The sequence below is a fragment of the Ceratotherium simum genome, chromosome 26 (genome assembly GCF_057802395.1).
Source record: "Ceratotherium simum simum isolate JZ-2026a chromosome 26, ASM5780239v1, whole genome shotgun sequence".
In the NCBI taxonomy this organism is placed as follows: domain Eukaryota; kingdom Metazoa; phylum Chordata; class Mammalia; order Perissodactyla; family Rhinocerotidae; genus Ceratotherium; species Ceratotherium simum.
Window position 1 is genome coordinate 33,974,675 of NC_141925.1, and position 15,454 is coordinate 33,990,128.

A 15,454-nucleotide genomic window follows, 5' to 3' on the forward strand; every position below is an offset into this window, starting at 1 on the left:
AACATCCACACACAGCATCTTCTAATCTGGGAATCTCAGACTTCCGTACAGAGATGTTCATCACGGCGTTTTGGGCCAGCCATTAAAAAATGGCATTTTTTATAGAAGGTTTAAGGGTTTGGGAAAATGCTCATAATATACTAAGTCAAAGGGATATAAGATTGCATTTGCAATTGGTTCTTAAATTTGTGAAATGTATATGCAGAGAGAAATTCATTCAGCAGAGAGCTGTTGGCAGGGATCTCAGTAAGCATTCAGCCCGGTCCTCCCCTCATCTAAGGCAGCACTTAACTCTGAAAAAAACTGATCTGTGTGTATGTATATGCATATATGTACATAGTATCTTCTGGAAAAAATTGTATGTATATAATTTTCCAGAGGAAAATTTATAAATTATATATACACCAAGTTTTCCTCTACATATGTATGTGTCTTTATAGATTTACACAGACATATATGTACAATACACACATATGTATATAAGTATGTATATATACATTTATTTTCCGGACGAACATTTTAAATTGGGGTTAGCCGAAGGGAATATGAGCTTGTGTCTTCATTCTTCCCCCCAAAACAAGGCCCGTCCCGTGGTTCCAGCCAGGGCTGGGAGGCCTCGCGCTGTGCTCTGCGGAGACAGGTTTGCCTCTCTGGCCTGACTTCCTAAAGTAAGAAGCCCAGCGCTGTTCTCCCTGTGCTCAGCGATCCCGCGCTCTCTACCCTGTTCTGTGTGCATCTCCTTTTCTCTGGCTTGTTTTCCTTGTTACCTCCCCCTTCTCTTCTCTGTTTTGTCCTGCCCCATCCATCGTGTGTCCTTTGAGCCAGACCTGAAGTGAAGCCCCCAGCAGGCCTGGTGACCAGAGCTCGTCATTTCCTGGCAGCTTTTCGGGGAGGGGGTGGCACCGGGGGGCGTGGCGGAGGGGGCGTCGTTTCTGGCAAACACATGGATGTGCCAATCCTGGCTCCCAGTTCAGAAGGAAAACTCCAATTTGCAGAGTGACTTTGTCACTGTTCTCCCAGCTCTCCTGTCCCTCCCTGGCGTCCCCTCGCCACCCAGTCTGTCCCTGCAGTTAAAGCTCTCTTTGTTGCTTCCCCACATCTCCCTATTTATACATTTCGTCACGTGTGCCTGCCCCACCGTGTGCCGGAAACTTCTGGGTCTGCCACAGTGGGGGCTGCCCTCCTCCCGGACATCTGCTAGCCCGGCTGGCCTGGCGATGTGGACACGGGGATAGTGGCTTCCTTCCTCAGGCATGCGGGGCCCCTGCCAGGAGGATAAGGAGGTGCTGTGGGGCCCCGGGCGACGAGGGGCACTTGGTAATCCCAAGGGGTCAGGAGCCACTAGTTTCCTGCCCGGAGGGGCCACTTGGACTGTGCAGGGGCTCAGCACAAAGGTGGGTGGTTTCCCTCTGAGCACCCCCTCTTTGAGGGCTCGGGGAAAGTCGGGGTGCGAGAGTGGACATCGGGCTGCTGGCCTCCCTGGGCCTGTGTGCCCCTCGTGCGGTTCCAGCAGGGCTTGTGGCCTTGGGGGTCCCATGGAAACACGTGTCCTGGCCGTGGGGGAGGATGAAGGACCCAGCCTGCTAGAGAAGGAGAATAGGGTCCTTCTGCCCCCGGCTGGGTGCAAGTGCGGCATCCTGGGGGACCCGGCCCCTCTGACGGCGTTCGTCCCCCATGGAGCTCCTTCCCCCGCCCGAGAGAACAGGCCCGTGTCTGCTCAGCAGTGTGTGTCCCCCCGCAGGGTGCTGACGGCTGGGAGGTGTCTCCCACCCCTCGCTGTGGCTGAGTAGGCCCGACGCCAGGCAGAACCGGGCCTCACAGGCCCTCGGCCCAGTGTCCTTCTGCGGGGAACCCTTGGCAGCCGCTCCCATCAGCCAGCGGGAAGGTTCTGGAAGAGATCGTGGCCGTCCCCTGGGTGGTTCATGGGCAGCGGCAGGGGCTCCCCGCAGAGGCCAGGCCCGCCATGCTGCAGTGCAGGCCGGCCCAGGAGTTCAGCTTCGGCCCCCGGGCCCTGAAGGATGCCCTAGTCTCCACCGACCCGGCCCTGCAGCAGCTCTATGTGTCCACCTTTTCCCCGGCCGAGAGACTCTTCCTGGCCGAGGCCTACAACCCCCAGAGGACCCTCTTCTGCACGCTGCTCATCCGCACGGCCTTCGACTGGCTGCTCAGCCGCCCCGAGGCCCCCGAGGACTTCGAGACCTTCCACGCCTCCCTGCTGCCCAGGAAGCAGAGCCCAGCACGGAAGCACATTTACCTGCAGCCGATAGGTACCAGGGTTGGCGGGGGGGCTGTGGCCCCCGCAGGGCCGGCAAGTGGGTGATGAGCTGCAGGGTGGCGTCCTGGAGCCATTAGGACCCCACGGGGGGGGGACATCGACCTAAACCCGGCACAAGGTGGGGTGTTGGTGCCCAGGCCCCCAGGAGGACCTGAAATGAGGGGCAGCGCTGGTGTATTTGGGATTCGGGGGTGGGGGCAGGGAGGCCCCAGCTGGGCTCACACCGTGCTCCCACCCCGGGTCTGACACTGTTCAGAAAGCCCAGGGCCATGGGACCCTGCCCCTTGCACAGATGCTGCCCCGTCCAGACGTGCCGTCCTGGCCCCATCTGTGGACGCCAGCGCCGTCCTAGGCACGGTGCTGACTGCTTTATGGGGACCCCTTCCTCAGTGGGGTGGGGATGCTGAGACTAGGATCAGCCTGTTTCACTGGCGGGGAAACTGAGGCTGCCAGAAGTCACTTGACCTGCCCGAGTGGCAGAGCTGGCGAAGGGTAGATGCAGGATTTGAGTGCAGGCAGGCCTGTTTGACCCCAAGGCCTTGCTCTTAACCCGAGGCTGTCCTGGGAGACGCTGGCCGGGCGCCAGGTAGGGGTGCCGCCTGAGGGGCCCTGCGGGGTCACTGTCCTCCAGAGCTCGTCGTCCGGCACAGGCGGGGACACCAGGTGCATGGGGCTCCACATGGACTGAGGGCTGAGATGGCTCGGCTGGTTCTCCTCGAGGTCTGCTGGCGGGTGCTGGGGAGGAGGGGCTGGGCTGGCCACTGGGCCGGCCGAGGGCAGGTGACCGCAGCCTGGGGGAGAGGACACATGCATGCGGGGCAGAGGTGGCACTTGCCCTTGAGGGGGAAGAGGCCAGAGCTATGCTGAGGGTCAGAGCAACACCGCTCCCCTCCGGGCAGCGCCTTGACAGCCAGCCAGGGAAGGCTGGGTTTCAGCAGGCCTCATCACCACCCCACAGCCATCTCCGTCACCCCACGGCCAATCTGCCATCTCTGCCTGTAGCTTCTGCCTCTAAACAGCTCCCAAACCAGCCTTGTCATTTCACCTCCCCCTAACAGCTCAGAGCAGTGTTTCTCGAATTCTAATGAGCAGACACACGGGCATCTTGTTAAAGGTCAGGTTCTGGTGCAGGAGGGCCGGGGTGGCCTGGGAATCTGCATTTCTAACCGGCCCAGGGACACTGCAGCCACTTTCTCACAGGTCTCCCGGCTTCCACCCTTGATCCATGTCCCTCTGTCCTCCTAAAATGCGACCTGATGGTGCTCCCTCTGGTGATGCCTCCGCCCACCTACACGGCCTCATCTTGTGCGCTCCCTCTGCCCCACTCCCTGCCCTGCCAGGCTGGCTTTCTGCAGATTAAACCCAGCAGGCTGCCTGTAGCCTGCCCCACATGGTCAGCCTCGGGGACTCGGGCTGGAGGAGGCCCGGCCTCCTTGCGCTCCCGCTGGTCGTCAGGTGCTGTTGTGATTCCTCTCCTTTCATCGTTGACTCTTCTTCCATTTTTCTCCTTTTTTTCCCCTTTTAAAAAAGATGGCCTTGAGGTCTCTTTTCTGTACCTGACTCTCTGCTCTGTGGAGGCAGGCCCACATCCAGCTGGCCGGTGCTGGCGGGGCTCCTGGGGTGCTGGGCACGGGCAGGCGGGGGCTCCGCGGAGTGGGCGGTGGGCTGACGGCGCTGCTCTGCCCCCAGATCTGAGTGAGGGCGCGGCGGGCGGCGCTCTGCTGGACCACCTTCGCAGCTGCGCGGAGGCCTTCTTCCTGGGCCTGCAGGTCAGGTGCCTGCCCTCGGTGGCGGCCGCGTCCATCCACTGCTCCTCGCGCCCCAGTCAGGACTCGGACAGGCTGCAGCTTCACACAGGTGAGTGAGCCCGGCAGGGCCGGCTCAGGCTGACACAGGCGCAGGCGTCTGCCACTCAGCCAGAGGCCCTTCCAGAAGGTAAGGGAGGAAGGAATCCCCCCGCTCTTTTTTGGTGGGAAACATCTATTTTCCAGCCTTTTGAAAAGGAGAACTAAGACAGGTGTTCTTTCCTCGTCCAGAAGACGGTCTGGAGACTTGACCACACAGCCCAGTGTCCGCTAGAAAACTCCAGACATGCAGAGCAGGTGAAGCAGGCCCTTTTCAGGCCGTCTAAGGCATCCCTCCAGGCTGTTGTCTTTACAAAGCACTTTATATGCATCTAGAAGAGCCCCCGACCCCACCAATCCCTGGGGGTCACTGGCGGCTGGAGAGAGTGGGGCTGGCGTGAGAGGCACGGACGAACTGGGGCTCTCAGATGTATAGGAGACACGGCCTCAAGTTTAGGGGGGTCCTCAAGAAGGGCCTGGCCTCTCTCTCTGGCCGATGCTGGGTCTAGCAGGAGTGGACTGATGTGTTTGGTTAGTTGTGGGAAATTCTCGGCCATCGTCTGTCTTCAGACACTGCCTCTTGCCGCGCTCTCTCCCTGTCCAGGACTCCAGGTGGATGTTCTCGCTCCTGGATCTTCTTTCCTTCCTTGTATTTCATCCAAGCCTTGTTCTCATCCTCCTGTTTACTAATTCTCTCTTTAGCTGCACCTAATATTCTCTTAAACCCCTATATTGAGTTTCTAGTTTCAGTTATCATATTTTTCAGTTCTATAGTTTCTGGTGGATTCTTTTTCAAATTCGCAGTGTCACTTTTTTATAGTTTCCAGTTCCCTGCTAAGATTTTTGAGTCCAGCATTTGTACCCACGAACACAGTTGCTTCACGGCCTGTGTCAGATGATCCCACAATCTGGAGTGCCACGGGGCTCTCTGTGTTGTTTCTGCTCATTCCATCTCAGTTACCTTGCCTCATCGTGTGTCTGCTTTGACTGTTAGCTGGACAGCTTATCTAAAAAATGTTTAACTTTTAGAAGAATGTGTGGCCTGGGGTGATGTCACTGATTTTTCCTCTGCCAGGCACCTAAGGGTGTTGACTGTCGGGGACAAAGACACAAAGCTCTTCTGGGCCACCTGGTGACCCCAGGAGCACAGTCTGCAACCCCCTACCCCACGCAGCCCTTTGGGGTGACAGCCAGAGGAGGGGGTGTGTGGTCAGGGTCACCCTCCCCCATCTCAGAAAGCTCAGATTCATCTCTTTGAGCCTTGAGCCTCTGAATCTGGCACAGGTGGGCAGAGGAGACGTGACTGTGTACTGAGGCATAATTTATATAGTGAAATTCTTCCTTTTGAATCTTGACAAACACACATATCCCCCAGCCATCACTATAATCGTGTGTGGAACAGCTTGCCTCGCCCCCAAGGCTTCCTCGATGCCCCCTGTAGCCAGCCCCTCTCCCATCCTAGATGTTTTAAGAAGCTGTTTTTTGTATTTTACATGGCTTGTTGGTTATCTTTTAGCGGGAGGGCTGGTCTGATTTCCCTGGCTGCTGTTACATGGAGCAGCTGGGGTTGAGTTTTCAGGGTTGATGGGACCTCCTGGCTGGGGTGGGTGCCATCCCGATGGTGGCACATTCCCCTCCATGTCCCCGGCTTCGGGTTTGGTCACTCTGAGGCCCATCCTGCTCAGGGGGCACAGCCTTCCCCATCCCCGAGGGTCTGCAGGGGGCCCAGGGAGCAGTGGCCTGCCTTGGTTCTAGCCCAAGTGCAGGGCCTGGGACCCCCTGCCTCCCACCTTCCTCAGCTCCTCATGCCACACGCGGTGCCATCACACCTGCTATTGCTTCCACCTGACTCGTGTCTCTGAGAGACTCGGGAGAAGCCAAGTGTCCATCCCTGCTGCCACAGGCACAGTGGTGGGCCTCAGGGACCTCAGCACTGAGGGGCATAAGGTCAAGTGTCACCTGTGCACATCTCTTCCCAGCTGCTTAGTGAACGGACTGCTGTCCCCAGCCCTACATCTCAGAGGCTGCGTGGAGTGCTGGGGCAGAAGTGGGCTCAGGAAGGTTCAACCAGCAGGGAGAGCCCAGAGGTCATGCAGGGTTCCGGTCTCATGGTCAGATTAACTTGGTTTAGATCACTGTATTAGCTTCCTGTGGCTGCAGTAACAAAGCACCACAAACTGGGTGGCATATAACAACGGAAACGTATTGTCTCACAGCTCTGGAGGCCGAAAGCATGAGACCAAGGTGTTGGCAGGGCCATGCTCTCTCTGAAGTTTCTGGGGGAGGATCCCTCCTGCCTCGTCCAGCTTCTGGTGGCTGCTGGCAGTCCTTGGTGTGCCCTGGCTTGGAGCTAACTCACTCCAATCTCTGTCTCCATCGTTACACCATTTCTTCCCTGTGTCTCTTCTCCTCTTATAAGGATACCAGGCGTTTTGGATCAGGCCCACCCTAGTGATCTCATCTTAACTTGATGACATCTGCAAAGACTATCTCCAAATAAGGTCACATTTCAGGTACCTGGGGTGAGGACTTCAACATATCTTTTTTGGGGACTCAGTTCAACCTATAACAGTCGTCATCATCACTGTCAACTTAAGAGCGAATATTCCTTGGCCCCTCCTCCAAGATCTCAGCCATTTGTTCCCAAGGTCATAGCCTAGACCTGTGCTGACGGGGACAGTCGTCACTGGCCACAGGTGGCCACTGAACACGTAAACGTGGCTGGTCTGAGATAAGATGGACAGTAAGTGCAAATCACATACCAGAACTGAGACTTCATGAAAAACAATGGAAACCATCTTATTAATTTTTAAATATTTGATTACATGTTAAAATAATATTGGTATATTAAGTTAAATGAAGTATACTATTAAAATCAGTTTGATCTGTTTATTTTACTTTAGAATTAGTAAAATTTAGGATTTAGTTGCCTATCCGGCTCACATTGTGTTTCTACAGACAGCACCGAGCGAGGCCTGCTCGTCTCCACACCAGGGGCGTCAGCATCTCTGGAGACGCCTCCTCCCAGACTTCTTGCTCAGTCTCTCCAGTGCCCCCACTAACGGTTCCTTGATCCATCGGCTACAACCTGCTGTCCTGCACCTTTTCCCGGCCCCTGATCCGCCTCCTGCCCTCACTTCCATCCTTCCCAGGCTCTGGTTTCATGCTTCACCACGTGGCTTCCCACCCTCCTCCCCTTCCTGTCCACACCTGGGTAAATCCGACTCCTGTCTGCCCATGCGTACTCCTCATAAATGCGTGACTGTGAGCCCTGAGGGCCCTCACACCTTCTCCTCCTCCTCCTCCTCTGATGATGACCTTGCTCCCTGTTCTTGCTGAGGAAACACAGATGATCAAAGAGGAACTTCCACACCTCGCTGCTCCTCGGCTCCCCACCTGCCCGCCCCCGTGCTCCCCATCTTACTGATGGCCCAGCTCCCCCTAAGACTCCTGTCCTGCTCTTGGACCTCGCTGGCCGCTCTGCCTGCGTCGCTCCAGGCTCCTCTCCATTCTCATCCTTCTCCAGTCTCTGTCTATACATGCTCCTGGGAGCTGTCTCAGTTCCCTTTGCTGCTCTAATAAGTCACTGCAAATTTAGTGGGTTAAACAACGTTCGTCCTCTTACAGTTCTGTGGGTCAGAAGTCTCCCTGGACTCAAGTCAAGGTGTCGGCAGGGCTGGTTTCTTCTGGACGCTCCAGGGGAGAATCGGTTTCTTGGCCTTTTCCAGCTTCTGGAGGCCGCCTGCCTTCCTTGGCTCTTGGCCGTGGCCTCCATCTTCAAAGTCGGCACCGTAGCACCTTTAGATCTCTCTCTGACCCTCCTGCCTCTTCTTATGAGGACCCTAGTGACTACAGGGGGTCCGGCTGGATAATCCAGAATGAGCTTCCCATTTTAATCACATCAGCAGAGTCCTTTCTGCCTTGTGAGGTACCACATTCATAGGCCCCAGGGACTAGTGTGGGCATCTTTGGGGCCATCAATCAGCCACCGTGGCAGCTCATCCCGCCCCGTGGCTGCAGTGGCGCTTTCCCCTGAACACCTATCTCATTGGCCCAGCGGGCTCTTTGGCGTCCCTGCTTGGACATCGCTGGGCACTGTGGACTACCATGTCCAACCCAGCTCTCTTGACAGTTTAGGAAACAGAGACTCCGAGATCTTACTTGGCCACCTGACCCAGGCTGCCTGACCCTGAGCCCCAGGCCCTCACAGGGCAGCTCGGCTGCTTTGAGATCTCTGCCTCAGACTGACAGTTTCCTGCGGAAGGTTACTAGCTCACATGCGACTTTGGGAAGGGCTGGTCAGAGGCGGAGGAAGAGGGGAGGACAGAGTGTGCCTGCCCTGAGCCCGGGGCTGGGACGGGGTCCCCAGCCTCCCCCTCACTGTCCCCTCCGGCTCTCTCTGCCCTCAGACGGCATCCTGTCTTTCCTGAGGAGCAGCAAGCCGGGGGACGCGCTGTGTGTGCTGGGCCTCACGCTGTCCGACCTGTACCCCTGCGAGGCCTGGAGCTTCACCTTCGGCAAGTTCCTTCCAGGCCATGGTGAGCCGGGGGCCCCGGCAGCCTCCTGCATCAGCCCATGTTGGGGGTGGGGGGCAGGGCCGTGTGCACAGCGCACCTCGACCCCTCCTCCTCTCACTCCCAGGGAAGATGACGCGCGAATATGGAATTGGCTGCGCTGGAATGTGCGGTCCTGCGTTCTAGCTCCTTCTGAGCAAGGAGCCATTCCTCAGACTTGGGCTTCTGCCCTGGGGCTGCCTTCATGTGGACCTGCTGGCAGGGCAGGGCCTCCAGGACCTGTGTGTCCTGAGGACAGCGTGGCTTTGCCCGTGGGCTTCCTGAAGCCAAGGCTGCCTCTTGAGCCCCCATCTCTCTGCCTCTCCCCAGAAGTGGGCATCTGCAGCTTCGCCCGGTTCTCGGGGGATTTCCTGCAGCTGGGGCCCAGCGCCTCTGATCCGGCCCCGGCAGAGGCGGCAGCAGACGGCCCCGAGACCCCCGTACAGGACAGAGGCCGGGCCCTGTGCTTCAGCGCCCTGGGGATGGTCCAGTGCTGCAAGGTGGGTGTGGAGCCAGGGCGCTGCACAGGTGGCGGGAGAAGATGGGGGACGGGAAGAGGCTAGAAGGGCTGGGGGTTCTGGCAAGCTCTGGGAAGATGCTAAGGATGTGGAATCAGACAGAAGGACATGAGCAGACACCAGTTGAGCCCTCTCTGTGTCCAGCCAGTTACACTGTCCAGTCCTGACAATGAGGAGGATGACCCTTCACTTTTAGAGAGTATGGAAACCAAGGCTCAGAGACGCCAAGTCCTTTGCCCAAGGTCACAGAGCTGTGAAGTGGCCGGGTTGGGATTTGAACCCGTGTCTGTCTGAAACCCAAACCCCCACGCGGGGTGCGCCAGAGCTGACCGCGCCAGCTCACCATTCTCCCCTTGGCCGAGTGGGCTACGGGTGCTGTGGCCCCAGAGATGTCAGTTGGTGTGCTGTGCAGTTGGGTGGAGGCCAGAGACAGGGCTTGGACCACTTCCTGGCCCTCTGGCCCCTCCCAGGGCGGCGCTCAGGCCTGGTGGGGCTGCCCAGGTGTCCTGGGGATCTGCTGGGGGATGGGCATCAAGGCTGCAGGGACGGCAGTGGGCCTTCTCCCTTAGGTCACGTGCCATGAGCTCTGCCACCTCCTGGGCCTGGGGAACTGCCGCTGGCTCCGCTGCCTCATGCAGGGCGCGCTCAGCCTGGACGAGGCCCTGCAGCGGCCCCTGGACCTCTGTCCCATCTGCCTGCGGAAGCTGCAGCACGTCCTGGGCTTCAAGCTCGTCGAGAGGTACAAAGTGAGTCGCGCTCCTGGGGTGGCTGCCCCGGGCCTGGAGAGGTCCACGCCCTCAGGCAGGGAGAGCAGAAGGCCTTGAGGGCCTGTGGCCTGTGCACAGGGATCAGAGAAACAGCGGGAACGGATGCACGTCCTTTGTAAGCTGCTGGGTCCCGGCTGTGCAGGGCCCCAGGTGGAGTGAAAAGACCTGTCTTGTGTCCAGCTCTTCGGGGTCCGATTGTTCTCGCCAGGCAGCATGTTGAGTCCTTAGCCCAGCCTAGCCCATGGCAGGTGGCACTGGGGTGGAGGAGTGACCGCGGGCAGATGGCTTTTATTTCTCAGGCAACATCAATCAGAGTTAGTATTTACCGAGCACTGACCCGGGGCTGGACCCTGCCCGCGTGCTCCCTGTACCTACTCACACGAGTTCTTGCATCTCGAAGGGGCCTTCGGGGCATCCCCGCAGACAGTGTGGTTGCCCCAGCAGCGCTTTTTCTCTCCGTGGCTCACTGCCACCCAGAGGAAGGGCAGGCCTCTCAGGAGGAGGCAGAACCAGACTAAACAAGACTCTCTAGAAAGGCAGGCGCTCCTCTCTGAGTCCAGCACTGCCCTGCGTCGGGGCTGAGCCAGCGGGGAGACGCCGCCCTCTGCTGTCGGCCTGAGGCATTGTCTGGGCGCACAGGCCCAAGGCAGGCGAGGGGGTCCCCAGGTGGCCAAGGAGCCCCAGGGAAATGGGAAGATTGGTTTGCAAACTCAGAAACTTTACTCTGAGTTCAGAATTCAAAGGCAGGTCGTGTTTACTTTTTCTTTAAACCCACCTTTGCATGAAAATACCGAGTTAAAAAAAGGTTTCATTTGAATAAAGGCACAAGGCCTGTCAACCAAATAGCTTTGACTTGATTTTAAAATCAGAAGTTTTAGGCCGAAAGCTTTAAATGAATGTCATTGTGTTCGAGGCTCAGCTTGTGCAGTTCTGGGAAGCCCCCACCTCCTCCTCCTGGAGGCCGGGCAGCCAGGGCCGCAGGGCGGCGGGTTTCTGATCCCACGCCCCTGGGGTGGGTGAGGATTTGCGTTTTTAACAGCTTCCAGGATGCGGATCAGGACCCCATGTTGAGGACCCCTGAACTAGAGGGCTGGGCATGTCCAAGTCTCAGAGCTGCCACTCTGTGTGGATCTTTCTTGAATGGACGACTCCGTGGTAAAAAGAATATCAAGGAGCATGGAGAAAACGGCCTGCCTGGTTGGGGAGGGGGACCAGAGGCAGACCCGCTGAGGGTAGGCGCCATAGCTGCCGCAGCTGCCGAGTAGGGACCAGCGGTCCTCATGAGGGTGTAATTGGCATGGTCTCCAGTGTCCCGCCAATGCTGGCTGCTGTTTTGACCAGCGCAGGGTCAAGGGACTTGGCGGTAAACAGCTCATGATCCTCATGGTGCGTGTAAGGTGAAGTGAGACAAGGTCCGGTCTGCAAAAACGGACTGGGCTTCTCCTTTATGTCCTTCCTCGGGGTCCTGTTCCCCCGACATGAACTCCTATACCTTTTATCCTCTCACCTGTACACATGCCCCTCCCGGCTGGGAAGCAGGCCTTTCCCTGACCCCTAACCTGGTGAGGTCTGGCCCCGCTCTGGATCTGAGTTGGAGGGGTAACCCCTCTTTCCAACCCAGAGCATCCTCTGAAATGTTTGACCCACTCCCTTTGTCCCCAGTGAACGTCATTCAGTGACTGGAGGGGCTCTGAGGAGGTTAGGAGAGGGGGAGCCCGAGGGAGGGAGGAGCTGCAGTGTTCCTCTGAAGAGGGGCTCCGGGAGACCCCACAGGGGCCCTGGCCTTCCAGGCTATTGTAGGAGGGGAACTGCCCCCAGTGGTCCCCAGAGCTCTGGTTGGTCCCTGGCCATCGATTCTGTCCCTGGTCATTGGGACAGCTCCTGAGGACTCTCTGGTAGGTGCCATAGCTGGGGGCAATGACCGAGCGCCTGGCCAGAAAAGGTCTCTGCTGTCTGTCTATACTGGTCAGTGGTGAGTTGGGAAATGCCCTCTGAAGAAATAGCCTTGACTTGTAGCATCTGCCAATTTCCATGGTGTAAATTCTGTGACCACAGCCAATTTTAAGCAGCCACAGGACACAGAGTTGGGGAGAGACCTGCTGTGGCACACCATCAGGTAGTGTGTCCACGTACAGATACAACAGATGAGAATCACCCTGAAGCATGTCATGGTAAAATGTAGCAAAAACACGTAGGAAGTGATGAGTTTTGATTATTTATTCTCTTTGCTTTCAATATGATTTTAAAATTTAATTGTTAGCTCTATGTAATTTAACTGTGAATAACGGTCGGGTTGAACAACTGGCTTGCAGAGCTCCTGGAAGTTTACCAGGGCTCTTTTGAGCTTGTCCGCCTGGCTCCAGTCTTCAGAAGACGCCAGTCAGAAGGGTCCTTGTGTCATTAGCCTGACACTTGCCCCTGGGTAGCTGGGGACAGCGAGGTCCCCTTAGGTAAGGGGCTGGGTCTCCTGGCAGCTCCCTGGCTTGGTAAGTGACCATACAGAGAACACTCAGCCTGTGTTTCTCCCTCTTAGAGACTCTACTCCTGGACTCAAGCGGTGGTGGGGATGCGGCTGGGCCAGGAGGCAGGGGAGCCGTCTGTGTCGGAGGACACCCTGCCCTGCAGCGCTGACTCGGGCCTGTGCTGCGAGAGTGACTCGGAGCCTGGCACCAGCCTGTCGGAGCCCCTCACCCCTGACGCGTGGAGCCATGCCTTCTCCGCGGGGCCGGAGCTGGAGCCTGAGGACGGGCTGAGCTCCCTGGCGGCCTCGGAGCGCCCGCTGCAGCTTGGAACCCCAGTGGAGGCCATCAAGGAGCACGGACGGTGGCTGGCGACATGCATCCAGGCCCTGGAGAGGGAAGTGACTGAGGAGGAGCTGGCGCGGGTGGACAGAGCCGTGGACGCCCTCGCCCGGTGGGAGATGTTCACGGGGCGGCTCCCGGCCACCAGGCAGGACCTGCCCTGCGGCAGAGACGGCCCAGGGCTGCGCAAGGTCTTGGGGGACAAGTTCTCCTCCCTCAGGAGGAAGCTGAGTGCCCGCAAACCGTCCAAGGCAGAATCCTCCCCCTGTCGCTGGAAGGCCGAGGAGCATTAGCACAGCCAGCGTGTCCTGTCCAAGGCCTGTCATTCCTTGGGACACCACCAGCCTGGCACTGCCCAGTGACCGAGGGCGCTGTGGGCCCCCTGGGGTCTGAAGGAGAGGGCTCTAGGGAAGCCGAGGAGGGTCTGATGGCTCTCTCAAGAAGCTCTGTGTCCCACCACTCACTCCCTGTCCTGACCCCAGACTCGCAATGTGACCAGTGGCCCCTGGGTCCCAGCAGAGGGTTCACAGGCACCCTGAGGGGCTGTCCTCAGGCCCAGCCTGGACGTAACCGTAGGTGGCGGGAGGTAGGGGGCTCTGCTACTGCAAATTTGGCCTACAAGGCCCAGAGCCGAGGTCTCCACTCAGGCGGGAGGCAAGGGGGTCTTGTGTCTATCTACAACGCACCTCCCCGCCCCCCACCCCCCCAAAAGGGTCGCTTTCTGTGGCGCTAACGGCATTCTGATCCTTAGGGACTTCACAAGGGCATCTCGGTGCAAGTTCTGGGAGGCCACCACCCACCGGAGGATGTGCCCACTGAGGGTTGCTGTTTCTTGACAAACGTTGAGAGAGGAGGCCGTCTGCTTTGCAGGTTTGAAGGTGCTGTAAGGCAGAGGCCCTTCTGATGCCCTGAGACGGCTGCCTGCTGTAACCGTCAGTGCTGGGGACAGCCTGACAAAGGTGGCCCGCAGTGTCAGTGTCAGGTCAAGGTGGTTCTAGCGGTGTTCAGAACGTCATGTGTTTCCGGACGTTTTTTGTCTAGTTCCATCATCTTCTTTTTGTCTAGTTCTGGTGAGAGAACTGATATAGATGTGAAAACATCAGCCACACCTGTGCAAGTGTCTGTGTCTCCCTTTAATTTTGTCAACTTTTGCTTCCCTTTATTTGAAGCTCCTTTATGTGCATACGCATTTGATTGCTATGTTTTCCTGATGAACTGACCCCGTTTTCATTATCAAAGGCCCCAGGGAGAGGTGCTTCCATTCTGACAGCAGAGTTCCCGTGAGTGATGAGCAGGGTCACGCTACTTCTCCCGTCTGGAAAGGGGCAGGAACAGGGGCAGCTTAGGTATTTTGTGAGTAGCTTATACCATTTTGGGGTCCCTCTAAGAAAAACAGTACAAAATACAAATATAGAATTAGGAGGGCCCCACTCAGGCAGGGAAGCCTGCAGCTTCCTTATAATCTGGCACCAAGCAAGAGCCTGGATCCCGGTTCCAGAAACACGCACAGGGAGGACCACATGCTGGATTTAAGAAGGAAAGACGCAGCTCTCGGGTCCCCACTTCTCTCTTGCATGGCTGCAAAGAGGCAGCACGACGATCCAGAGGTAACTGTGATGGAAAGAAGGGGAGAAGATGAAGAGCCTGGCTCTGCAGAAAGTGAGGCAGGGTGGACCCCGCAGAGAGCGCGACATGGAAACAGGAGGCGGCCAGTGCCTGCTGTCTATCGCAGCAACAAACCACCCTAACCTTAGTGGCTTAAACTCCGACAACCCATCCAGCCCAGGAATCTGCCATGTGAGCAGAGCTTGCGGGGAAGGTTTGCCCCTGCAGCTTGGCTGAAGGGTCGGCCTCGAGGACGATTTGCTCACGGGGCTGCCGGCTGGCATGGCCTGGTGCTATCCAAGCGGCCTGGGCTTCCTTGCAGTATGGCAGCTGGCTTCCAAGGGGGGATTGCCCAGAGAGTCAGACAGAAGTGGTGTAGCCTTTTATGACTCAGCTTCAACGTCCTAGGGTGTCACTTCTGCCATCCTCTATTAAGGCAGAAAGGCCCCCCCAGATTCATAGCAGGGGACATAGATTCCACCTCTTAATGGGGGGTTGCAAGGTTCTGGAAGAACATGTGAGACAGGAAAACATTTATGAATAACCTGCCCCAGTCAGTGTTCACTGCCTGGCTTGGCCATCATGTCTCTACATCATCTTTCCTGTTTTCCAATTTCCTTCTGTCTTCTGGAACGGTCAGTCACTGGGATGACGCAAGATCAAACAGAGGTGACGGAGCAGCCTGGCTCAGACTGAGGGAGGGCGCTCCCGGGGTTATTTCCCACTTCTCAGCACCGTCTCTCTGTGCCCATGACCTTTGGCTCTCAACTGTGATAAATGTCCCAAAAAAGCATTCTGAAGTGGGAAGGGACAGACCCTTCCTCCATGGCTTCACCAGTTGCAGATGGAGTCTAATTTTTTAAAATAGCTGCTGGGAGGAACATTTTGAAAATAAAACTTAGGAACAGAGATCAAAGATTCCTTCCTCTGCTCAAACATAAGCCCCAGGTTCTGTCCCTGACGGGGGTGAAGAGCAGCTTGGGACAGTCCCCAGGGGACAAGGCTCTGGCAGAGGAGGAGATAATGAACGCTACCCCCTCCAGCAAAGTCACAGTCCACAAATCTTTCTAAATTCTTCAGGCTCAAGCCAC

The 15,454-nt window shown here is 57.3% G+C and overlaps 1 protein-coding gene across 1 annotated transcript; it reads left to right on the forward strand.

The window, feature by feature from the left end:
* The first annotated feature begins 995 nt into the window (after positions 1 to 995).
* AMZ1 (archaelysin family metallopeptidase 1) lies at positions 996 to 13,965 on the forward strand. Its single transcript, XM_004440888.3, has 6 exons — positions 996 to 2,267; positions 3,965 to 4,132; positions 8,529 to 8,657; positions 9,003 to 9,172; positions 9,760 to 9,936; positions 12,491 to 13,965. Exons 1-6 carry the CDS (start codon positions 1,964 to 1,966, stop codon positions 13,049 to 13,051), a joined length of 1,509 nt encoding a protein of 502 aa, XP_004440945.2. The 5' UTR covers positions 996 to 1,963; the 3' UTR covers positions 13,052 to 13,965.
* The last annotated feature ends 1,489 nt before the right edge of the window (positions 13,966 to 15,454 follow it).

Bases quoted from the DNA above. Each gene is read 5' to 3' on its own strand.
- AMZ1 (XM_004440888.3), top strand. From the start codon at position 1,964: ATGCTGCAGTGCAGGCCGGCCCAGGAGTTCAGCTTCGGCCCCCGGGCC. The intron at 8,658-9,002 runs GTGAGCCGGGGG...GCCTCTCCCCAG, and splicing joins CAAGTTCCTTCCAGGCCATG to AAGTGGGCATCTGCAGCTTC. The intron at 9,173-9,759 runs GTGGGTGTGGAG...CTTCTCCCTTAG, and splicing joins GGATGGTCCAGTGCTGCAAG to GTCACGTGCCATGAGCTCTG.